Here is a 26,628-nt window from a genome sequence, read left to right on the forward strand (position 1 = left end):
TTAAGAATGTTCATACAAAAAGCATTTTAAGAATATTGGCGTCTTGATTTTGTCCAAAGTACTGGTAAGCCAAATCAGGTAATCAAGCATACTTACTTTCTTTAACCTCAATGTCAACTTGTTTTGACATAACATTGTTGTTTTTATGTATGTTGGATATTTTCCGTTTTTTTTTTTCAATGTGATTAATCACGATTTTAAAAAGTGCACTAAAATTATAAAAAGTTAACTCGAGTTAACTGATTAACTCTGACAGCCCTACTATATAATAACGCAAAGTAAAAGCAAAATGTTTTATATAGTGAATGAATGGCAATATAACAAGAAAAATGTCAATTGTAAGTCAATTCATCAAGTTGTATAAGGGATCGTCATATCTTCAATGTTCTTTCTTTTTTCAGAGTACATAAATACAGTCTTGAATCATTTTCTTGCTGCTTAGAAAGTGAAATGTACTTTTTTCAACTGTTGTTTTTAAACAATCACCATGGTATAGTAAAACCATAGAAACAGAATACATTTCTATGAGTAGAACGTTATACAGTAACGTTAGCATTATTGACAATTGCTATGACTATTTACAATGAATAATAGTTCAGTTGTGACATTGAAGCACCCCCTAAGTTTGACACCAGCCGTAATGGTCCCCAAAATAAATCAATCAACCAAATCCCTCCTCAAGTCATTGACAATGACAAAACATGGTGGTTTGGTTTATAAGTACTCACCATCTACTGTACATGTACATATCTCCCTTCTACAGTGGGGACGGTGAGGGGAGGGCAGTACCCATTCTTAAACAACAGCAGTGACTCCTCTAGGTTCATAATCAAGTTTCTCAATCAGTCAAATTAACACTAATTCACCAAAGCCATAACCCCATGCACACTGGTCCCTGGGGTTCTATAGGGGCACCACTTTGTTAGTTCCAAACATGGCTAGCTTCAAATAATGACAACAGGCATGGTGATTACAAGCCCAGTGATAACACCATGCAGACAGCTGTTATCACACTGACAGTCTTTATTAATGTGGACACTGGGAAATTGGTAGAGACACATATGGAAAGATTAGGAGAACGCACAGGTAGTGTAGATGCCTGATACTGTTGGCCTATGCCTGGTAAATCTTGAATGGCTTTTTATATGAATTGATTTATTACACATTCCAATTATGTGGCGAACTGGATACAGTAAGTGGCAAACAGCATCCTTATCTCTAATCTGAGAGAAAATGTAGTTGTCGGTCTGTCTGAAGCATATCCGCAGTGGCGGATTTAGGCATAGAAGACATGGCGGCATTTTACACACAAAAAATAAAATAATTCTGAATGGTGACATTTGCGCGATCGATTTTCTATCGCTCATTTGCTCGTCACGTCAATTATATAATGTCGCCGTGTGGGACTGTGGGTCAATTAACCTTGTCGGAGTGGGCGCCCTGATTCTAGTTTGTGAGCTAGGCAGGCTACTGCCTGGGAAGGTCTCCCACTCAGAAGTACGAGATGGGGAGGGGGCGGGGTAGGTTGACGTCAGGTCTCCCCACTGGAAGCCCGAGGTAGGAGGAGCGGGGGAATCTATCAAATAGCGCACCTCTAACTTTGTACAGTACTAATGCAATTAGTAATGCAATTAGTTTTGCAATTTAATTTGTGTGTTTCTTGTTTGAAGTGCAATAGTGTAATAATCCGGTTCTCTTCTTTTTAAGTGTGTTATTCTATTTGTGTATTTGTGTGATATAGGATTTGCTGAAGGGTGGGGGGGTTCACCCAGGGAGCCATACAAGCTAGAACCACCACTGGTTGTCAGTCCCCTTTCGCAAGAGACTACACTTTTTTTTAAAGCTGCCATATTTGGTTGAGCCCATAAATCAGTAGGAACCTGTTTTAAAGGAGAGATGGAGACACGAAGGTGAGCAGAATCTGACTGTGATAAAGGAACCAAGGGTAACCAGGGAGATATGTCCTATTCATCAAACAAAACAATTCACTGATGATCCAACTTTGTAATACAGCTGTGCGATATGGACCAAATCCATATCGCGAAAAATTGCCTGAATTGATGCAATTACGATAAATAGAATGATACGTTTTTAACATTGATGTACACCAGTTTTTTTTATTATCCTTTAAACTACTACTACTAGTTTGATGGTTGTAGCCATCAATTGTCCCATTGACTATCACCCATTTTACAAACTTATTTCATTTCAAACTACACATTTCTCTAGTATAGGCTACTTATCGTAATGAACGATATCAGCAAAATGCCTGTGATACGTGATCGGTATGGTTGTTGTCGATAATTTCCGGTTTATCGCCCCAGCTCTACTTTGTAATGAACAGTATATTTATTTGAGGGTTGTGTCCGTGTTGACTGTGATTAGAGATGAACACGCCTCCTTTCACTTCAATCCCCCTCCATCTCTGTGTGCTGCTGTCACTGAGGTCCTTGAGTCTAGAATGAGTAAAAGTGAGAAGATGGAGAATTTACATTTAAAAAACTTTATTGGTCCCCTCAATGTGGAAATTTGTTTTCGGCTTCACCACATAAAACAGACATTAAACATTATGAGGATCACATAATCCTCAAGATCATTAAATTGCTTTACAAAGTACAAAAGTGCTACAGTGCGAGTGCAGTTTCAAGTTAATGTACTGTACATTCCATCATTGGTCTTAAAATCAACATCAAGTTTTCCTAATTAAAAATACATCATCACCAAGACTGAAGGACACCTGGTCATCTACACCATTCAATAATTCACGTGTACAACATGTACATTATGATTCGAGACCATTTTCAGCAACATAAGCACCTCGATATCACAATATATTAACCTATACTTATTACACAGCATTTCAATGCAAACAATACTTTTTTTTGTGATATAGTTCTGTCAAATCACCTTCATTAGCCATACACACCTGATCTCCTCACATGTCACCCTCCAGATCAGATTGATGGTTATTTATCTGAGAAACCAAAAGACAGAGAGAAGACTTTAAAGAGATGCACAGATGGAGAATTACAGTCACAGCGCAATCAGGATATTTTAATCGACCAACAAAATCAACTTAATCAAATGCCCAGCTGTGGTAATTTTGGAGATCACTTTTTGATTGGTGAAAGTGATGGATTCTAAATGGCGAAGAGCAAATATAGCAGTGTTTGTCATGTCAGCATATAACCACGTTTAGGAGGGATGAGTGACTGGCAACCTTAGGAGGTGGTATTACCCCTTGCCATTGAGACAGATTTGGGATGCAGTACAGTGGTTGTCTGGTTAACAATCTTCTGCTCTATTCATACCTTCCATCTTCCTCCCCCTTCCCCCTCAACTGTCAGAGAAACAATGACTCACCTGGTGAACCCACCTACAGCTCAGCCCACACAGCCGCAGGTTGAGGTTTATTGGCGGCAGGTAGCCTAGTGGTTAGAGTATTGGACTAATAACCGGAAGGTTGCAAGATCGAATTCCGGAGTTGACAAGGTGAAAATCTGTCGTTCTGCCCCTGAACAAGGCAGTTAACCCACTGTTCCTAGGCCGTCATTGAAAATAAGAATTTGTTCTTAACTGACTTGCCTGGTAAAATAAATAAATAAAATTGTCATGAATCTTGCCCTGTAGGCAACATTGAGTGATTTTCCACTAGATGGGCCTGCTGAAAAGTAATAATTGCCTATATCTTCAGAATTCATGTAAAAAACAAATCACCTTTTGGTTAGGGTTATCAGTGTGGTTAAGGTTAGGTTTAAAATCAGATTTATGACTTTGTGGCTGCAGAGCTGCCTCTGGGACAAGATTCATGACAATACATGCCAACATGCAGTGTGTCGGACTCAGTGTGCATGTCGGACTCACGGCCTGGCATAGATAATGAACAGTGGAACAGAACCAGAACCCTTATTGTGTCAGACAGGTAGGCAGACACTTGGCTGAGATTGCAGATAATTACTCTTTTGAAAAAATGACAATAAGCTACTAAATAATCAATTATTGTTCTACCAATATCTTGCTCTCTTTCTTCAATGACAGACACCCACTTTTAGATAACTATGACAACCAACAGTGACAGCTAATATGCTAAGATATTGACTTTCAGAAAACTAGCCCACACAGAAGTAGTTACTGGTGGTGCAGGTGTGTTGTGTCTCCAGTAGAGGGAGGCAGAATTATGTATTGTTTACCCTGCAGTGGCGCTGGTAGTGTTGGAGGTGTTGGTCATCATCGCTGGCCTCTCCAGGCTCTGGGCTCTCCCTCTGTCTGTGTGGGAGGCTGACGGGAGAATCTTCCAGACTGCTCACTGAGTCCGACACACTGCCCTCCTGGGTAGGAGGTGAATCTGGACCACAGACACACGCACACACGCACACACACACACACACACACACACACACACACACACACACACACACACACACACACACACACACACACACACACACACACAGAGACAGTGTGTCAGCAATAGTACAGTAGGCTCTGTTTTCAGTGCATCTCAGCTTTCCATGGCAAATATAGCCCTGATTTTAACAGTGTTTGTTTTTACTCCTGTCGTTGCAGATAGCGCCACATTAGTCAACCTGGCAATCCTGTACACAACATTTTGGATGCAGTGCTCACTGATGCAAGATGTCCCAATCGATAATAAATAGGAGTCATAATGGGCCAACAATCTGATGATGAATAGATTTTCTTTACTCTCATCAATGAATAATATGTTTCCCCTCCAGTTAGCTCTTATCAAGAGCATTAGAAATAATGTATCATATGTAGCACTAAAGAATCTGAGAAATTCTCAGTTAAGCTTCCAATGAAGAGATAGTATAAAACAAACTCCCCAGCCTCCAGCCCAGCTCTCCTCTACCTGAGTGGTCCTTCCTCTGTCTGTCCATCTTGTCCACGCTGTCGAGCAGTCCGTCAATTTGCACCTTGATCAGAGTTAACTCCCGCTTTATGGCCAGCAGCTCTGCCATCTTCACTGCAGAACGAGAGTGGGAGAGAGTAAGAGAAAGGGAGATACGGATGAATCATCTTTTGCACAAATCTCCAATTGACATAAATATGAGTGTAGGTCTTAAAAAAGGATTGGGCCCAGAGGGGTTTAATAGTGTAGAAACAGACTAGAGCTCTGCTACCCCGACCCTAGTCCAACCCGCCCGACATTATACATGGGGCTAGGGCCTGTTTTTTCATCAACAACTAGGGTACAGGAGGGCTCAGGTATCACTAAATGTACACTACATGACCAAAAGTATGCTCGTCGAACATCTCATTCCAAAACCATAGGCATTAATATGGAGTTGGTCGCCTCTTTGCAGCTATAACAGCCTCCACTCTTCTGGGAAGACTTTCCACTAGATGTTGGGACATTGCTGCAGGGACTTGCTTCCATTCAGCCACAAGAGCATTAGTGAGGATGGGCACTGATGTTGGGCGATTAGGCCTGGCTCGCAGTCGGCATTCCAATTCATCCCAAAGGTGTTCGATAGGGTTGAGGTCAGGGCTCTGTGCAGGCCAGTCAAGTTCTTCCACACCAATCTTTGTTTACGTGGGCATTATCATGCTGAAACAGGAAAGGGCCTTCCCCAAACTGTTGCCACAAAGTTGGAAGCACAGAATCGTCTAGAATGTCATTCTATACTTTAGCGTTAAGATTTCCCTTTACTGGAACTAAAGGGCCTAGCCCAAACCATGAAAAACAGCCCCAGACCATTATTCCTCCTCCACCAAACTTTACAGTTGGCACTATGTTTGATTTCATGAAGCTCTTTATGAACAGTTCTTGTAACGACATTGCTTCCAGAGGCATTTTGGAACTCGGTAGTGAATGTTGCAACCGAGGACAGACTATTTTTACACACTTCAGCACTCGTGGTCCCATTCTGTAAACTTGTGGGGCATACCACTTCGCAACTGAGCCATTGTTACTCCAAGACGTTTCCACTTCACAATAACAGCACTTACAGTTGACCAAGGCAGCTCTAGCAGGACAGGAATTTGACGAATGGACTTGTTGGAAAGATGACATTCTATGATGGTGCCACGTTGAAAGTCACTGAGCTTTTCAGTAAGGCCATTATACTGCCAATGTTTGTCAATGGAGATTGCAGGACTGTTTGCTAGATTTTATACACCAGTCAGTAAGGGTGTGGCTGAAATAGCCAAATCCACTAATTTGAAGGGGTGTCCACATACCTTTGTGTATATAGTGTATCACTAACATTTTGAAGCTGAGCCATTTGCTCGTGCTCCGCTGCGCAGTACAGCCATATCTGAATAAGATCATAACATTGTGTCAGAAGATGCTTCAAACTTGTCAAATATAAGACAGGAGAGATTATTTCACAGAAAATAATAATGTTGGAGTTTAGAGTGCTGAAAGGTAGCTAACAGCTCACTGGTCTCACGTCTCTTCATTGAGCAGAGTAGCCCAAGCAGAGCCGTTGCTATGGTTACCGCCTCAGAGCCGCCATAAGCAGAGTGAGCTGTCTGCGCGCAGGGAGCGTGTGCGATAGAGGAGCAGCTAACAGATTTACTAACAGTTATTTCTGGTTTCGAGCAGGGCCAGGCTTTACATTTGGCAGAAGCAATCGGGCCTGGGTAATCGGCAATCGTGTCTCCCTTAATTATCATCCACTTTGTCTTGTCATTCATGCCATCACTGTAAGCACCGTCTCCCTTAGCATCTCTCTCCAGTAGCCTATGGTCTGTATTGGAACATTCATATCACAACCCTGAAACTCTTTGCTGTTAAAAGCTGTTCGACCTCTGCAGCTACAATCTAATTTCCCTCTGATGGGCTGGCAGTAAAAACTATTAAGGCTTGTAATAAACTAGTATAAACAATTCTTATTTGTTATGCACTATTAACTTGGTATAATTGCAGCATGCTGCTAGACTGGGTATGGTAGGCTTGGTAGTGGAAGGAGCAGAGAGCTTTTAATGAAGAGACCATCTGGTGCCTCTCCCTGTACTATGGGCTCCCAGCGCTGCCGTTCCCCATGTAGGGATGACATTACACAGGAAGGAACATTCAGGTTTACAATACACACACTCCCACATGGATTCATAGGCTCACACACTCCAGATAAAACGTTCACTGCACATGCACAGATTACATTCTCCCTGTAATGAGCTGTTTTAATGGGTGGGACTGTTCGTGGTGAGGGTGGGACTGTGTGTGGTGAAGGTGGGACTGTGTGTGGTGAAGGTGTTTCTATGAGTGGTGAGGGTGGGACTGTGTGTGGTGAGGGTGTTTCTGTATGTGGTGAGTGTAGGAATGTGTGGTGAGGGTGTGTCTGTGTGTGGTGAGGGTGTTTCTGTGTGTGGTGAGTGACTGTGTGGTGAGGGTATGTCTGTGTGTGGTGAGGGTGTGTCTGGGTGTGGTGAGTGACTGTGTGGTGAGGGTATGTCTGTGTGTGGTGAGGGTGTTTCTGTGTGTGGTGAGGGTGTTTCTGTGTGTGGTGAGGGTGTTTCTGTATGTGGTGAGGGTGTTTCTGTATGTGGTGAGGGTGTTTCTGTGTGTGGTGAGGGTGTTTCTGTGTGTGGTGAGTGTAGGAATATGTGGTGAGGGTGTGTCTGGGTGTGGTGGTGGTGTGTCTGTGTGTGGTGAGGGTGTTTCTGTGTGTGGTGAGGGTGTTTCTGTATGTGGTGAGGGTGTTTCTGTATGTGGTGAGGGTGTTTCTGTGTGTGGTGAGGGTGTTTCTGTGTGTGGTGAGTGTAGGAATATGTGGTGAGGGTGTGTCTGGGTGTGGTGGTGGTGTGTCTGTGTGTGGTGAGGGTGTTTCTGTGTGTGGTGAGGGTGTTTCTGTGTGTGGTGAGGGTGTTTCTGTGTGTGGTGAGGGTGTTTCTGTGTGTGGTGAGTGTAGTACTGTGTGGTGAGGGTGTGTCTGTGTGTGGTGAGGGTGGGACTGTGTGTGGTAAAGAGGGGACTGTGTGTGACTGCATAGAGTGCGCCGTGAGCAAGAGTGTGTAAGTCACACAGTATGACAGATTGTGTATGTGTGCGTGCATGAGTATGTGTGTGTGTTACAGTGTGTGAGGTTCCTTACATTTGGCCCTGGAAGAGCCAGTGCGCTGTGTGCTCCTCTTGCCCTGTGGTCTGTCTCTGGAGCGGTGCAGGCCGGAGGAGAAAGAGGGATCACGGGAGTGTTTCATAGGGCTGGGCTCCACTGGGACTGGCATTACGGAGGCTGGGACACGCTGGTAGTCAAACACTCTGTAGGGAAAATACACAATATTACTTATGAGCAATGTTCCCTCTAAGTTGCACACATTAGTGGGAGTGCAGCTTCCCTCGGATTGCCACACAGAAGAAATATCAGCCTGCACAGAGAGCACAAGATTGAACTTCATTAAACTTTCTAGTTTTTCCCCTTTAGTGAACACTATCATCGTTTCACTCTACTGTGGGAATTGGGCTCAAATCAATGCAAAATTAGCCACTTTCAACGTAACATACTGAAACAAAACAAATTATTCAATATTTAGTATGCAAAACTAACTACAAGAGATGTTCTTGTAGGCAGAGCGCATCAGAGTAGGATTCTATTGTATTGACAATCAAGGCCTGTAATCTACACAGACCGGTTTAACGTAACCAATCAGAGCTGCAGTAGACCTATATGCAAATAGCCATTGCTATCTGTGCCATTCAATATGAACTGGACCGTTTTTACAGCATGAGCAGTCGCAAGTAGATGCGCTTGTTTTGAGATCAAAGTAAGAGCTGTATGTTGCCAGCTGTGCAGATTTGTTCATATTCTTTGCTAGTTAGTGAGTTATTAGCCCAGTTACAGCTAATTTCTAGTCAACGATGAGGGAGTGGTTGCTTCCTATGAGAGCATAAAATGTGTACATTTTTAGCTATCTATGAAAAGTGGGTCAGTTAATGACCTTTTTTTATGTCTTAAAGTGACAGTGTTGTATTTTGAGATGATTTTGAATAAGCTAAATAGCCAATAGGCAGAGGGTAGCATAATTTGTCTGATTCTCTGTAATAATGGTATAGAATAATAATAATTGTATTTTGTAAAATGGTTTCTTGCATCAAACAACACAACATCTTTAGTCACCTCCTTAATAACTTCTCTAGGATAGGGCGCAGCATTTGGAATTTTGAATGAAAAGCGTGCCCAAATTAAACTGTCTGCCACTCATGCCCAGAAGCTAAGATATGCATATTAGTAGATTTGGATAGAAACACTCTGCAGTTTCTAAAACTGTTTGAATTATGTCTGTGACTATAACAGAACTTATTTGGCAGGCAAAACCCTGAGGACAAACCATTCAGATATTATTTATTTTTTTGAGGTCACTCTCGTTTCAAGGACTTTTCCTTGGGAATCCAGATTCCTAAGGGACCTTTTTGCGGTTCCTATCGTTTCCACTGGAGGTCAACAGTCTTTAGAAATTGGTTGAGGTTTTTCCTTAGAGAAATTAAGAAGTAACACTGTTCAGAATGAGGCTAGAGGGAAGTGTACTCTTTGTTAGAGGCGCGTGACCTGAAAGCTAGCTACACTTTGTTTTCCTCCGGTATTGAACACAGATCATCCCGTCTTCAATTTGATCCATTATTTACGTAAAAAAATACCTAAAGTTGTATTACAAAAGTAGTTTGAAATGTTTGGACAAAGCTTACAGGTAACTTTTGTAGTTATGTTGAGCGAGTTGGAACCGGTGTTTTTCTGGATCAAATGTGCCAAATAAATGGACATTTTGGATATATATCGATGGAATTAATCGAACAAAAGGACCATTTGTTTATGGGACATACTGGAGTGCCAATAGAAGAAGCTTGTCAAAGGTAAGTCATGAATTATATCTTTATTTCTGCGTTTTGTGTCGCTCCTGGAGGGTTGAAAAATGCTTGTCTGTCTTTGTTTACTGGGGTGCTATCCTCAGATAATAGCATCGTTTGCTTTCGCCGTAAAGCATTTTTTAAATCTGACACGTTGGCTGGATTCACAACAAGTGTAGCTTTAATTTGGTATATTGAATGTGTGATTTCATGGAAGTTTAATTTTTATAGTCATTTATTTGAATTTGGCGCTCTGCATTTTCACTGGATGTTTGCCAGGTGGGACGCTACAGTCCCACATATCCCAGAGGATTTTAATGTCAAGCCCTGTATGTTGTTGTTTTTAAATCTCATGTAGGCCTACATTGAAAACCACACATTTGCTGCTACTGTAGGCTGAATGTTAGAACAGCTATTTACATGCTAAAATGTTATGGGATGTATTTTTCTCTATTGTTTTTGATGGTAGACCACTCCTGTAGGCCTACATTATGATCAAATAGCCACAGTAGCCTACTTGGCCACTGTTAAAACTGTAACTTAAAGCGGGCACAACCTCACATGCTGACCAGACTGGACACGTCGCGTGCGAACTTGCAAACTAAATTTAGAAATCCATGTTATTCAATTATTGCACCCACACTGCTCCCGTGCGCCAATGAGCGTCTGCACCAAGGGCTAAAATAGAACTCATTCCTATTTCTGACGCAGATCGTGCTGAAAGTCCTGCCTCTCCCATCTCCTCATTGGTTTATAGAAGCACATTGGTTACACCCACATCGGTGACTGAAAGATTAACCATCTTGCCGGTAGTCGTGGTAATACAATGAACGTTTAGATGCGAACACCATATAAATTAAACTAGAAACGATTCGGTTGGCCGTTTTATGTGTGGATTAATTGTTGGAGTAGAGGTCCTTGTGCATTTCAGGTAAAATAACAACTCAATGTTTATATCCCAGGACAAATTAGCTAGCAACAGCAAGCTAGCTAAATCGGACAAATTAACGTTAGCTAGCAAGTGCAAGCTAACTAGCTAAATTGCCATACATGTTTAATGCTTTTCGACCTGTCCCCAAATTAATGTAATTTTGAGAGTTTGTTTTGATATTTTTACCTGCGTGTCATGATCCCGTTTGGTGTGGGGGGGCAAAATACATTCATGCACGATAGCGCACGATGGCGCACAAGCGCAGCCGGTTTGGGTTCCGTGTCAGTGTTCACAGTAAACACGCGCAGGAAGTTGCGCTCAGTAGACTTGAAAATGGCTCAATGTCGAAAAACATTATAGGGAACATTGCTTTTGAATAGGGTCCTAATCCTTTCATGGCCATGTGATATTCCCTAGTTAAGACTGTTATATTCTTTTTTTTCCTTCTCATAAACTGAAGATTCTCCAGCTAGCATGTGTTTTAAAACAATCGCCTGCTGATGTGTCAGAGCAAACGTTCCTAAATTCCCAAATGGGAGCTGGACAATACACTCTTTGAAAAAAGGGGTCCAATTGGTTCTTCGGCTGTCCCCTTAGGATAACCCTTTTTGGTTCCAGGTAGAACCCCCAAAAGGGTTCTACCTGGAACCTAAAGGGTTCTACCTGCTACCAAAAAGGGTTCTTCAAAAGGTTTTGCTATGGGGACAGCCAAAGAACCCTTTAACGCTCTAGTTGGCACCTTTTTTTCTAAGAGTGTAGACATATCCCTGCAGGATGAGAGTCAATCTCCCTGGCAGGCTGACAGCACTGAAAATACCTGCCTTCAGACAGATTTACAGTACAGGTTATTAATGCCAATCAAATTAAATGGTGGACTCGTTTATAATGTCCATAAGCTATTTGGTGCCATTATATATTGAGTGTATACTCTATGTCACGGCCTGGCCATAGAGGTTTTTATTCTCTATTTTGGTTAGGCCAAGGTGTGATTAGGGTGGGCATTCTAGTTTCTTTATTTCTATGTTGGTGTGGTTCCCAATCAGAGGCAGCTGTCTATCATTGTCTCTGATTGGGGATCATATATAAGTTGTCCTTTTTCGTTTGGGTGTTGTGGGTAGTTGTTTTCTGTTTAGTGTCTGCACCTGACAGGACTGTTTCGGTTTTCCCTCTTAGTTATGTTGTTTGTGTGTTTTGAGTATTAAATTTATCATGAACACTTACCACACTGCGTTTTGGTCCACTCCTTCATACGACTATCGCTACAGAACTACCCACCTAAAAAGGACCAAGCAGCGTGGTCAAGAGGAGCAGAGATCCTGGGCCTGGGAGGAGGTCATGGCAGGGGACAAGATCCTGCCATGGAAACAGGTGGAAACAGCGAAAGAGGAACGGCAACGATACGAGGGGACACAGCTAGCACGGAAACCCGAGAGGCAGCTCCAAAAAGATTTTTTGGGGGGGCACACGAGGAGAGTGACAGAGTCAGTGTGGCTGGTCAGGCACCGTGTGCGCACAGTGTCTCCAGTGCCCATTCATAGCCCGGTGCTCTCTATTCCAGCTCCCCGCATTGGCCGGGCTAGAATGGGCATCCAGCCAGGACGGATGGTGCCGGCTCAACGCTCCTGGTCTCCTTGGACCAGGATATCCTGCGCCAGCTCTGCGCACTGTGTCTCCGGTGCGTCTGCACAGCCCAGTGCGACTGGTGCCAGAGCCCCACATTTGCAGGGCAAAAATAAACATCCAGCCAGGATGGGTTGTGCCAGCTCTACCCTTTAGACCTCCAGTGTGCCTCAACAGTCCAGTACGTCCTGTGCCTCCTCCCCGCACTCGCCCTGAGGTGAGTGTCATCATCCAGGTGCCACCTGTACCGGTCCCACGCATCAGGCCTCCAGTGCGCCTCCACAGGACTGTGCGCCTCCACAGTCCAGGGGATCATATATAAGTTGTCCTTTTTTGTTTGGGTTTTGTGGGTAGTTGTTTTCTGTTTAGTGTCTGCACCTGACAGGACTGTTTCGGTTTTCCCTCCATGTTATTTTGTTCGTGTGTTTTGAGTATTAAATTTATCATGAACACTTACCACACTGCGTTTTGGTCCACTCCTTCATACGACGATCGTTACACTATAATCACAGTGATATATTGATATCATCTGTTCTAGATTGATCTCATAGCCTGGTGCACTAAATAGCCCTTGTCCAAAGAGCACTGTCTGGGGTGCTTTGATTTGCGCTGGTCTCTCTCTCAAATATGTCTTCTGATACCAACGATTACTGTGTATGCATCAGTGGAAGCTGCTGAAGGGAGGAGGGCTCATAATAATGTCTGGAACAGAGCAAATGGTACAGCATCAAAAACATGGAAGCTGTCTTTGATGTATTGCATACCGTTCCACTAATTCCCATCCAGTCATTACCAGGAGCTCATCCTCAATAAGGTGCCACCAGCCTCCTGTGGTGTGCTTCCCAGCAAATAGAGGGTGTGGTGATGTTTCAGATCATCTGACTGTGCAGTTTGACAGAGATGCAGCTGCCCCGTCTATGTGGTTGTAGCACGTGTATTGTCTATGTGTCTTACAGAAATGTAGAGAAGCAAAAAAGAACTGTGGATATATAGTTGACTTTACTGAGAACTTCTCAATATGATGACCTACTCTGCCTTACATGTAGTCTCTGGCAACAAAGAAAAGTCCATGAAGGAGAGAGAGAATTACTTCGAGAGTACTGTACTTTTGTAAGCTTTTAATCCACAGCAGAGCAGATAACTGCCAATACATATTTACACACACACACAGGACCTCTGTTGAAATGCTGGGCTCAATGAGAATGAATCAGTGGTTTAGTCTGGCAGCTCATTTCATACAGTATGTACAGTAGGCTACAGTTCAAAGTAAGTTCAGGATGAAGCTACTTTATACTAAGAAGATGCACAAAGACAATGATATTAGATGAAGACTGGGACTCAGAGAAAGGGTAAGATGTTGTTTGAGTGAATTACCAAAGTTCTTATTGGATGCACTGCAAAACAGATTTAGGTTTTTCATAAGAGGACATACATATATATAATCACTAATCCAATGCCAGTGCAGGATGAAGTTAAGATATTTTTTAACTCAGACTGCAAGGCCTTGCATTTCTATGGCCATAAGAGTGTCTGTAAAAGTGGAGATGGGACTGAATGGATCGCCTATCAATCAGCGATGCCTGAGCTGGCTGGCTAGTGCCTTGTCTTTCATACTGTCATCCCTCTCTCCACTCATCCTCTGTTCGATCTGCCCTTTTCCCTTCACTGCCCTGGCATTCCCCCTTTCCTCACAGGGCTCCACTGCCGCCGCCCTGGGCTGTGTTTTTACTCCGGACCAGTGGGCGGGCGGCCAGGCGGCCAGTCAGCTATGCAAAGAGACTGTGTACAGAGAGACTGTGTTCATCCATCTGTGAAATCACCACCAGCGGCTGACAACCAGGTCATGTGGATACAGTGCGGGTCAATAGATAGTTTCAATACAGAAACTCTGCTGCCCTGCTACCCGCAACCCTCAGGGAAGTACTGCATCATATGATCTGTTGGCTGAGCCACCATCAGCACCGACCTGTACCCTACCTGCCCTATGCTCTCTCCTGGCCCCACTCAGTCTGAATTTGTCCTGCTAGGTGACCTAAACTGGGACATGCTTTAACCACTTGGCCAAGTCTTAAAACAAAAAAAGCTCTCTCAGATTATTACCAATCCCACAAGGTATGACTCCAAACACCCAGAAAATGCTACTCTCCTTGATGTTATCCTCAAATAGTCCTGATAGGAATCCGTCTGGTATTTTCTGTAATGACCTTAATAATCACTGTTTTACGGCCTGCGTTCGTAATGGCTGCTCAGCTAAACCTGTCCTGATTTGTCATAGACGCTTGCTGAAAAACTTTAATGAGCAAGCCTTCCTTCATGACCTAGCTTCTGTAAATTGGTATAGAATAAGCTTGATCCCCTCTGTTGAAGATGCTTGGACCTTCTTTAAAAAATATATATTTTCAGTGATATTGTTAACAAGTACGCCCCCATAAATAAATGAAAAACAAGTTCAGGCCCTGGTTCGACCGTGATCTGGCAGAGTTACTCCACCTCAAGAACACCATTTGGTGAAAAGCTCGGCACACAAATCCTGTCATTCAGGCAAATAAGAAATAAGTGCATTTAGGCTATCCGGAAGGCCAAAGTTAGTTATTCAAGGAGCAGTTCTCTCTCTATGGGTCTAACCCCAAGAAGTCCTGGAAAATGGTGAAAGATCTGGAGAATAAACCCTCCTCCTCACAGCTACCCATGTCCCTTAATGTTGATTATGTGGTTGTTACTGGCAAGATGTACATGGCTGAGTTTTATAATCACCACTTGATAAAGTCAAGATTCATATTTGACTCAGCCATGCCTCCTTGCCCATCCAACACATCATCATCTCCCACCCCTTCTAAAGCGACTAGCCCTGATGCTCCTTCCTCCTTTTTCACCGCTCTGCCACACAGTTTCTCCCTACAGTCGGTCACTGAGTCTGAGGTGCTAAAGGAGCTCCTTAAACTTGACCCCAAAAGAACATCTGGGTCAGATGGTTTAGATCCTTTCTTCTTTAAGGTTGCTGCCCCTATTATTCACTGAGCCTATCTCTGACCTTTTTAACCTCTCTCCTCTCTGGGGAGATTTCCATTGCTTGGAAGGCAGCCACGTACATCCTTTATTTAAATGGAGAGATCAAGTTGATCCTAACTGTTATTATAGGCCAATTTCTATCTTGCCCTGTTTATCAAAAGTGTTATAAAAACGTGTCAGTAATCAACTAACTGGCTTTCTTGATGTCTATAGTGTTCTCTCTGGTATGCAAACCAGTTTCTGCTCACGTTATTGATGTGTCACTGCAACCTTAAAGGTCCTAAATTATGTCACTATTGCCCTTGATTCTAAGCAATGTTGTGCTGCTATTTTATTGACTTGTCCAATGCTTTTGATACGATAGACCTTTCCATTCTTGTTGGTCGGCTAAGGAGTATTGGTGTCTCTGAGGGGTCTTTGGCCTGGTTTGCTAACTACCTCTCTCAAAGAGTGCAGTGTGTAAATTCAGAACATCTGCTGCCACAGCCACTGCCTGTCACCAAGGGTGTACCTCGATCCTAGACCCCATACTCTTTCCAATTTACGTCAACAACATAGCTCAGGTAGTAGGTAGCACTCTCATCCATTTATATGCAGATAATAGTCTTATACTCAGCTGGCCCCTCCCCAGATTTTGTGTTAAAAGCTCTACAACAAAGCTTTCTTAGTGTCAAACAAGCTTCTCTGCCCTTAACCTTGTTCACTCCAAAACAAATCAACAGATGACACCATCTCTATTACACTTGACACTGCCCTTTCCCACCTGGACAAAAGGAGCACCTATGTGAGAATGTTGTTCATTGACTACAGCTCTCATGCATGTTTCAGTGTTATTTGCCTCGAAGCGAGCATGATAGAAATTTGGTAAGACTGATTTAAGTTTCCCTGCATTAAAGTCCCCGGCCACTAGGAGTGCCGCCTCTGGGTGAGCGTTTTCCTGTTTGCTTACAGCTCATTGAGTGCGGTCTTAGTGCCAGCATCAGTCTGTGGTGGTATGTAGACAGCTACGAAAAATACAGATGAAAACTCTCTAGGTAGATAGGGTGGTCTACAGCTTATCATGAGATACTCTACCTCGGGCGAGCAAAACCTTGAGACTTCCTTAAATATTGTGCACCAGCTGTTATTTACAAAAATACATACAGTAGTTCGCCGCCCCTTGTCTTACCAGACGCAGCTGTTCTATCCTGCCGATACAGTGTATGAACAGCAAGCTGTATGTTGATAATGTCATCATTCAGCCATGATAAAATATTCCAGTTTTGAATGTCCCTTCTGATAGTTTAATCTTCTGTGTAGGTTATTGATTTTATTTTCCAAAGATTGCACGTTTGCTAGCACAATGGAAGGCAGTGGGGGTTTATTCAATTGCCTAGGAATTCTCAGAAGTCAGTCCGCCCTCCTGCCCCTTTTTCTCCCCCTTCTCTTCACGCAAATGACAGGGATCTGGGCCTGTTCCCGGGAAAGCAGTATGTCATTCATGTCGGGCTCATTAAAGGAAGAAAAGGATTCTGCCAGTTTGTGGTGAGTAATCTCAGTTCTGATGTCCAGAAGTTATATTCGGTCATAAGAGACAGTAGCAGCAACATTATGTACAAAATAAGAAAGAAAAAAAAGTGACAAACAACGTAAAGAAAATAACAAAAAAACACAACTGGTTAGGAACAAGTAAGTAACATACCGAGCCCACAAAGACGGACCGAATTACAATAAACAATCACTCACAAACACAACATGGGGAACAGAGGGTTAAATAATAAACAAGTAATTGGTTGAGTGAAGCCAGGTGTGATAAGACAAAGACAGAACAAATGGAAAATGAAAAGTGGATCGGTGGTGGCTAGAAAGCCGGTGACGTCGACCGCCGAACGTCGCCCGAACAAGGAGAGGGACCGACTTTGGCGGAAGTCGTGACAATAACAAAATATCATAATAAAGATAAGTGTTCTCTACCTTGCACAAATAGTCATTTAAATTTAGGAATGAATTATTTTAGTATTTTATTGCATTTTCTGATGAAATTCACATTACCGCAACGTGTCCAGCTCTGTCTGAATGTATGTTATGTTGTAATTTATACAGAGTCAAATGAAAATATTCCGAAAAAAATAAATGGATGTTCTACTCGATGTTTCAAATGACAGAAAAAATATTAACTGAATATTCATGTATAATAATAATGAAAAAATAGTGGAAAATTAAGTGTGCATGACTGATATCTGCAACATTTTTGAAGGACTGTTTACACACACAGAGAGAATTTTTAACAAAGTTTGACTTTGAATGAAGCAACACATCTGCCAGTACCTTCAAGATGGCTACCAGGTAAGCAGATCTCTTTATATTTCTCCAGATAAACATTCTCTTGTCAGACTGCATACACAACAGTATTGATTACCATTACCGATACAGGTAGGTTTCCACATTTAGAAAAAAGTTAGATTTGAAATTTTCTAAGGTTCCTGATCCTCCGCAACAGCATTCTCACTTATATACACAGTTGAAGTCGGAAGTTTACATAGACCTTAGCCAAATACATTTAAGCTCAGTTTTTCACAATTCCTGACATTTAATCCTTGTAAAAATGATTTGTCTTAGGTCAGATAGGGTCACCACTTTATTTTAAGAATGTGAAATGTCAGAATAATAATAGAGAGAATGATTTATTCATACCTTCAAACTCAGTGCCTCTTTGCTTGACATCATGAGTAAATCAAAACTTGAATCAATGATTGTGCCAATATTATGTCATTTATTTTCTACATCAAATTGTAAAATGTTTAACCATACCTCAGTCTTAGTATACTTATTGTCATTTCCGAAATCATCAACCTCATTTCTGAAACCTATGTATCATTACCATAACAGGTGTTCATTTAATGTTAATTTAATGAATGGAAAAATAGTAGTTTGCTTTTAAATGTACAGAATCTATACGTTATGTTCTTTCAGGCTTGCCACATTATTTTGAAAATATGTCAGGTTTCAATGAAATAGCAAACATATTAGGTTGTAGATTGCGGAAGGTGTTGCGGTAATGAGAGAAATCAGTCAAAATCAAATAAAATGTTCATTTAAAAAATATATATTATTTCAGAGTTTCCAGTAACTGTGCATGACTGTTAATAATAAATGTTTTTAAAATGTATTAGCTTTCCGAATGGTCTTGATGGTTTCAGACTTTTTTAAATACTTTTTTCTGAAAATATGTTCAAAAAGTGTCAGTAAATGTTTTTAAATGAATGCTCACAAACACTTCAGACCTTGTTATTAATGCCTCAAAATGAAATTTTTTGATGCAAGTCTTTTTTAAAGGTTTCATGTTTGAAATCTTGGAAACCAAGATTTCGCGAAAATCACCCATATGCACACACACACCAGAAGATGCCTCCTTGACGGAAATACCCGTAGATACATGGTCCCTTATTTCACTACCTCCAAGGACAACCGTATATTAGCCAGGTTATTCTCTATCTGTGAAATTGACATTTTCAGTGTACAGAAATAGGAGCTATGTTACCTAAAGTAATCCACAGGGAAAACCTTGTTAACAGGTCTTGCTACTGTAGCTGTGAATAAGGACACATCAAGGTTCATTTAAATGGTGCAATTGGGTAATCAGAAAACAATTGCCCCAAGGTCCCCCAACTCTGACAGGTTTGAATTGTGTACCCTTGGTACTAGGCAGTTTAAAATGGCTTACAGTCAATACATCTTCACAGATATATCTGGACATGATATCATATTTCATAAACCCCTATCAATGCTGTGCCTCTATACAAAGCATCAGCTGCTCTTTGACATTGATGGAGATAGAGGGGCTTTCTCAGTCTGTCCCTGCTCTAACACCCCCCTGCTATTTATGCAAGTTCTCTTCTCTCCTCTCCGCAGCTCCCTTCATCAGCACCAGCCACAGAGGGCCCGCTTCTCACAGCCGTTCAAAGCCTGGCTAATTACGCTATACAAGTAGAGCCTCGGCACTAAGCAGGGGTTCACTTTGAGACACCCCTCCCCTCAGAACACTACAGCATTTCCCTCCCTCAGGCCCTTCAAAATACAGTCACACAATTATCACTTGCAGAAGAATATAGACACACAGTTACTCAAGCAAATAAAGTTTATTTTGTGTTGTGTAGCCGTTTGGTCTATACCAGGCAAGGGGATTTAAGACGGGTTAACACTAGGATGGTACAGTATGATCTCTCGTATCTCATCCAAGGGGCCTGACTATCACAAGCAGACATACTCCTCTTCGACAAATCAGGAGTCAGAGATAAGCCTGTCCATGACACACATGCAATCAAAAGAGGAAGAGAAGGAAGACTAGATAATTGCATTTACTTTCAGAAAGGGTTTTGCAACACAAGAGAGCATCTTTACATACAACAGCTAAGTACAAGTTCTAAACCAGAACACTTGATCGTAATAGAGCTTGTTCAGTACTTGGCCATTAGAGTGAAAAACACAAATCTCTAGCAAAATATAGATCTGTAGGTGAGACCAGGTACAGTATAGAAGCCTACCTGCCGTAGAGGTCATCTGGGTAGCTGTCATACTCCAAGTCATAGTCAGATCTGAGGGGAGAGAGAGAGATTGGCTAAGAGAGAGGGAAAGAGCCATCATCGACAGTGGGTTTTGTCCAACATGTCTCTGGACGTACTCACTGCCACAGTCATACTCTGGACCTAGTTTTGTCCCATGGAATAAATATTGTGGATCTTAATGTTTTTCCTCATAATCCTGGACTATCGGACAACCATTTTATTATGTTTGCAATCGCAACAATAATCTGCTCAGACCCCAACCAAGGATCATCAAAAGCTGTGCTATAAATTCTCTGACAACCCAAAGATTCCTAGACGCCCTTCCAGACTCCCTCCACCTACCCAAGGACGTCAGAGTACAAAAATCGGTTAATCACCTAACTGAGGAACTAAGTGAAACCTTGCTTAATACCCTAGATGCAGTCGCATCCCTAAAAACAAAAAAACATTTGTCATAAGAAATTAGCTCCCTGGTATACTGAAAATACCAGAGCCCTGAAGCATACTTCCAGAAAATTGGAATGAAATGGCGCTACACTAAACTGAATGTCTTCCGACTGGCTTGGAAAGACAGTGCCATGCAGCATCGAAGAGCGCTCTCTGCTCATCCTCATCCTATTTTTCCAACTTAATTGAGGGGAATAAGAACAATCAAAAATATATTTTTGATACTGTCGCAAAGCTAACTAAAAATCAGCATTCCCAAGAAAGGATGGCCTTCACTTCAGCAGCGATAAATTCATGAACTTCTTTGACGAAAAGATTACGAAAATTACGGACTCCTCTTCAAATCTGCGTATTTCTCCAAAGCTCAATTGTCCTGAGTCTGCACAACACTGCCAGGACCTAGGATCAAGGGAGACACCCAAGTTTTTTAATACTATATCTCTTGACACATTGATGAAAATAGTCTTGGTCTCTAAACCTTCAAGCTGTATACTGGACCCTATTCCAACTCAACTACTGAAAGAGCTGCTTCCTATGCTTGGCCCTCCTAGGTTGAACACAATAAATGGCTCCCTATCCACTGGATGTGTACCAAACTCACTAAAAGTGGCAGTAATAAAGCCTCTCTTGAAAAAGCCAAACCTTGACCCAGAAAATATAAAAAACTATCGGCCTATTTCGAATCTCCCATTACTCTCAAACATTTTAGAAAAAGCTGTTGCGCTGCAACTCACTGCCTTCCTGAAGACAAACAATGTTTACTAAACGCTGCAGTCTGGTTTTAGACCCCATCAGAGCACTCAGACAGCACTCGTGAAGGTGGTAAATTACCTTTTAATGGTGTCAGACCAAGGCTCTGCATCTGTCCTCATGCTCCTAGACCTTAGTGCTGCTTTTGATACCATCAATCACCACAATCTTTTGGAGAGATTGGAAACCCAAATTGGTCTACACGGACAAGTTCTGGATCGGTTTAGATCTTATCTGTCAGAAAGATTGTCTCTGTGGATGGTTTGTCTTCTGACAAATCAACTGTAAATTTCGGTGTTCCTCAAGGTTCTGTTTTAGGACCACTATTGTTTTCACTATATATATTACCTCTTGGTGATGTCATTCGGAAACATAATGTTAACTTTCACTGCTATGCGGACGATACACAGCTGTACATTTCGATGAAACATGGTGAAGCCCCAAAATTGCCCTCCATGGAAGCCTGTGTTTCAGACATAAGGAGGTGGATGGCGGCAAATGTTTTACTTTTAAACTCGGACAAAACAGAGATGCTAGTTCAAGGTTCCAAGAAATAAGGAGATCTTCTGTTGGATCTGACAATTAATCTTGATGGTTGTACAGTCATCTCAAATAAAACTGTGAAGGACCTAGGCGTTACTCTGGACCCTGATCTCTCCTTTGCGAACATATCAAGAATATTTCAAGGACAGCTTTTTTCCATCTTAATAGTATTGCAAAAATCAGAAACTTTCTGTTCAAAAATGATGTAGAAAAATTAATCCACGCTTTTGTCAATTCTAGACTAGACTACTGCAATGCTCTACTTTCCGGCTACCCAGATAATACACTAAATAAACTTCAGTTAGTGCTAAACACGGCTGCCAGAATCTTGTCTATAACCAAAAAATGTGATCATATTACTCCAGTGCTAGCCTCTCTACACTGGCTTCCTGTTAAGGCTATGGCTGATTTCAAGGTTTTACTGCCAACCTACAAAGCAATACATGTGCTTGCTCCTACCTATCTTTCCGATTTGGTCCTGCAGTACATACCGACGCTACGGTCACAAGACGCAGGCCTCCTTACTGTCCGTAGAATTTCTAAGCAAACAGCTGGAGGCAGGGCTTTCTAACTATAGCTCCTATAGAGCTCCATTTTTATGAAATGGTCTGCCTATCCATGTGAGACTTGAAGACTCGGTCTCGACATTTAAGTCTTTATTGAAGACTCATCTCTTCAGTAGGTCCTATGATTGAGTGGAGTCTGGCCCAGGAGTGTGAAGGTGAACAGAAAGGCACTGGAGCGACGAACCACCCTTGCTGTCTCTGCCTGGCCTGTTCCCCTTTCTCCACTGGGATTCTCTGCCTCTAACCCTATTACGGGGACTGAGTCACTGGCTTATTGGTGCTCTTCCATGCTGTCCCTAGGAGGGGTGCGCCACTTGAGTGGGTTGAGTCACTGATGTGATCTTACTGTCCGGGTTGGTGCCCCCCTCGGGTTCGTGCTGTGTGGGAGATCTTTGTTGGCTATACTCGGCCTTGTCTCAGGGTAGTAGGTTGGTGGTTGAAGATATCCCTCTAGTGGTATGGGGGCTGTGCTTTGGCAAAGTGGGTAGGGTTTATATCCTGCCTGTTTCCCGACACCTCCTGTCTCAGCCTCCAGTATTTCTGCTGCAATAGTTTGTTTCAGGGGGCTAGGGTAAGTCTGTTATATCTGGAGTATTTCTTCTGATCCCTCTAATTTTCTATCTCTCTCTCTTTCTCTCCCTCTCTCTCTCTTTCTTTCTCTTTTTCTTTCTCTCTCTTTCTTTCTTTCTCTCTCTCTTTCTCTCTCTTTCTTCTCTCAGGGACCTGAGCCCTAGGACCATGCCTCAGGACTACCTGGCCTGATGACTCCTTGCTGTCCCCAGTCAACCTGGTCATGCTGTTGCTTCAGTTTCAACTGTTCTGCCTGAGGCTATGGAACCCTGACCTGTTCACCACTGAACGTGTTACCTGTCCTGGAACTGCTGTTTTGGACCCTCTCTCTACTGCACCTGCTGTCTCTAACTCTGAATGATCGGCTATAAAAAGCCAACTGACATTTACTCCTGAGCTGCTGACCTGTTGCACCCTCTACAACCACTGTGATTATTATTATCTGACCCTGCAGGTCATGTTTGAACATTTTGGCCATGTTCTTTTATAATCTCCACCCGGCACAGCCAGAAGAGAACTGGCCACCCCTCATAGCCTGGTTCCTCTCTAGGTTTCTTCCTAGGCTCTGGCCATTCTAGGGAGTTTTTCCCAGCCACTGTGCTTCTACGTCTGCATACCTTGCTGTTTGGCGTTTTAGGATGAGTTTCTGTACAGCACTTTGTGACATCGGCTGATGTAAAAAGGGCTTTATAAATATATTTGATTGATTGATTGAATGAATAGAACAGCTTTCAGAGGACAGGAGTCATAGGGGGATATGATGGGTGTTAGACAGGGAAGGATATAACACGGGTCAATGGGGACGGATTGGTGGCTTGTCCATGGAGTAGACAGGTACAGACACTTACAGCTGTGATATGTTTTAACATCCTCAGAACCTTGGCTTGCCCTGTTGAATCCCTGTCACTCAGGTATACCCAGCAGTCTCTGAGTATCTCATCTCTTCCTCTTTCTCTCTTTGTCCTTCACACTCATCAGGGAAGTGAACTGTGCTCCCCTCTAAGAGCTTACCTGTCCATTATCACAGATTTGGTTGAATGGTTTTTAAAATCACAGGGGCTATACTGTCGCTGTCTGGTCAAGTAACAGTCTCTGTGTTCAACCTGGGAGGTCAAGCAGAGAGGGAGGGGAAACGGTCATGCTGTCAGGGTGCGTTCCTCTGTCAGACGAGAGACAGTATTTCAGACATTAAAGAAAATAATAGGGTTACAATTCCAGCACATTTCCATTACACTGTTGACTATTGATATACGTAATGGTTTCAGGGCTCCCCTGCATCACAGATATGTGATCAAATCTAAACACGACAACTATCAACTCCATCCTCGGCTCAGCCTCTGACTCTCTCAGTGAAGTGCATACTACACACTGACATACACACTCAGTGGCCTGCTGCGGGAACACAAACAGTCCTGTTGTTGATGTTAATGTTAACCAACACAGCCATCCATCACAATAAGGAGTAAACCCAACACACTGTCTCAGACACTGAAATGTGCAGAGAAATGAAGAGCCACTTACTGGGCCAAGCTGTGAAGAGAGAGAGAGAGATGAAGACTAGAGAGAGAGTGGGAGAGATGAAGACTAGAGAGAGAGAAAGATGAAGACGAGAGAGAGAGAGAGATGAAGACTAAAGAAATAGAAATGAAGACTAGAGAGAGAGAAAATATGAAGACTAGAGAGAGAAAGATGTAGACTAGAGAGAAATGAAGACTAGAGAGAGAGAGAAAGATGAATAGAGAGAGAGAAAGATGAAGACTAGAGAGAGAGAGATGAAGATGAGAGAGAGAGAAAGATGAAGACTAGAGAGAGAGAGAGAGCTTAAGACTAGAGAGAGACATTCCATAACAAATCCATAAACTACAGAGAGATGAACCTAGAGAAGAGTCCCCTAAGCAAGCTGGTCATGGGGCTTTGTTCACAAACACAAACAGACCCCACAGAGTCCCGGGACAGAAACACAATTAGACCCAACCAAATCATGGGGAAACAAAAATATAATTATTTGACACATTGGAAAGCTTAAACAAAAAAAACTGAGCAAACTAGAATGCTATTTGGACCTAAACAGAGAGTACACAGTTGAAGAATACCTGACCACTGTGAGTGATCTAAAATTAAGACTATGTACAGACTCAGTGAACATAGCCTTGCTATTGAGAGAGGCAGCCATAGCCTGTCTTCTCTCGGGAGCCAAGTCAGCCTATGTGTCCATTACCCACAAAATGAGATGGAAACTGAGCTATACTTCCTAACCTCCTGCCAAATGTATGACCATATTAGAGACACATACTTCCCACAGATCACATAGACCTACAAAGAATTTTAAAACAAATCAAACATTGATAAACTCTCATATCTGTTAGGCGAAATACCGCAGTGTGCAATAACAGCAGCAAGATCTGTGGCCTGTTGCCATGAGAAAGGGGCAACCAGTGGAGCACAAACAACATTGAAAATACAACCTAGATTTATGTGTTAATTTATTTTCCCTTTCATACTTCAGACTTGAACATTACATAGCCAATAACATAACATTTTCTTAAAAGGTTTGGTATTAATCAGCATCTAACTGTATTATTGACTTTGGTCACGGCCAAGCTACTCACCATGTACTACTGAGTGTTGTACAACAATGCAGTGAACCATTCATATTGATCTGTTTATAACCAAGCATTTAACTATGAGTATTGATCTGTCTGTGGACACGACGAAGCTCTCTGAGCTCAGCCCTTCTAAACATATTGGATGACTCTTTCATTCCACATGGAGATGTTACCTCCTGCCTGCATTGTTGGAATTACATATTATATCAAAGATAATTCAACTGTATTTACTTGCCTCATAATGTCTTACTGTTCCCCATGTGTTTACTGTTTAATGGGCTGTTGAGTCCCACTGATCTATAACAGTGAAGAGTAACACTCCCACCATGTAATACCCAGCATTTCATATTATCAACGATAGGCTACCAGGGATAAAGGTCTTTACAGTGAGACAGCCTTAGTATTTACAGAGGAATGTTTTCTGGGAGGCAAATCAATCTCTTTCTTTTTCTCTTGTTTTGATGAGCTGCAGAGCAGGAAGTCAAAGGAGATTTGTAAATCTACACAAAACAATCCTGTTTAGACTTAGTGCTCCATCCAGACAAATTTGTTGTCACGCCCTGACCTTAGAGAGCCTTCTTATGTCTCTATTTGGTTTGGTCAGGGTGTGATTTGGGGTGGGCATTCTATGTTTTGTTTTCTATGATTTTGTGATTCTATGTTTCTTTATTTCTACGTTTTGGCCGGGTATGGTTCTCAGGGACAGCTGTCTATCGTTGTCTCTGATTGGGAAACATACTTAGGTAGCCCCTTTCCCCTCCTTTCGTTGTGGGTAGTTAACTTTGTCTGTGGCACTTAGCCCTGTAAGCTTCACGGTTGTTTCTTTCATTTGTTGTTTTGTTGTTGACATTTTAAAAATAAAGAAAATATACACTCACCAGGCAGCACTTTGGTCCACTTCTTTTGACGGCCCGTGACAGAACTACCCACCACCAAAGGACCAAGCAGCGTGGTAAAGAGGACTCATGGACATGGGAGGAGATCCTGGACGGAAAGGGACCCTGGACGCAGGCCGTCCGAGAGAGGAGATGGAGGCAGCTATGGTGGAGCGGCGGAGATATGAGGAGGCAAGTCAGCGAAGCAGGCACGAAAGGCAGCCCCCAAAATTATTTTGGGGGGGTTCACACGGGGAGATTGGCGGAGTCAGTGTTTAGACCTGAGCCAACTCCCCATGCTTACCGTGGGGAGCATGTGACTGGTCAGGCACCGTGTTATGGGGTGATGCGCGCGGTGTCTC

The 26,628-nt window shown here is 42.5% G+C and overlaps 1 protein-coding gene across 1 annotated transcript; it reads right to left on the reverse strand.

Annotated features, from left to right (window-relative positions):
• Positions 1-1,511: 1,511 nt before the first annotated feature.
• On the reverse strand, positions 1,512-23,804 carry LOC112260092 (RNA-binding Raly-like protein). Its single transcript, XM_024434967.2, has 7 exons — positions 23,797-23,804; positions 19,889-19,939; positions 8,058-8,224; positions 4,871-4,984; positions 4,191-4,345; positions 2,927-2,974; positions 1,512-2,456 (listed from the first exon to the last, which is right to left on the reverse strand). The coding sequence occupies exons 1-6, from the start codon at positions 23,802-23,804 to the stop codon at positions 2,936-2,938; spliced, it is 534 nt and encodes a 177-aa protein (XP_024290735.1). The 3' UTR covers positions 1,512-2,456; positions 2,927-2,935.
• Between the last annotated feature and the right edge of the window lie 2,824 nt (positions 23,805-26,628).

This window comes from Oncorhynchus tshawytscha, linkage group LG01 (genome assembly GCF_018296145.1).
Source record: "Oncorhynchus tshawytscha isolate Ot180627B linkage group LG01, Otsh_v2.0, whole genome shotgun sequence".
NCBI lineage: Eukaryota > Metazoa > Chordata > Actinopteri > Salmoniformes > Salmonidae > Oncorhynchus > Oncorhynchus tshawytscha.

Excerpts from the sequence above, each read along its gene's own strand:
- LOC112260092 (XM_024434967.2), bottom strand. Across the intron at positions 8,225-19,888 it reads CCAGATGACCTCTACGGCAG|AGTGTTTGACTACCAGCGTG; the intron begins GTAGGCTTCTAT and ends TTTTCCCTACAG. Across the intron at positions 4,985-8,057 it reads TGGCTCTTCCAGGGCCAAAT|TGAAGATGGCAGAGCTGCTG; the intron begins GTAAGGAACCTC and ends CTCGTTCTGCAG.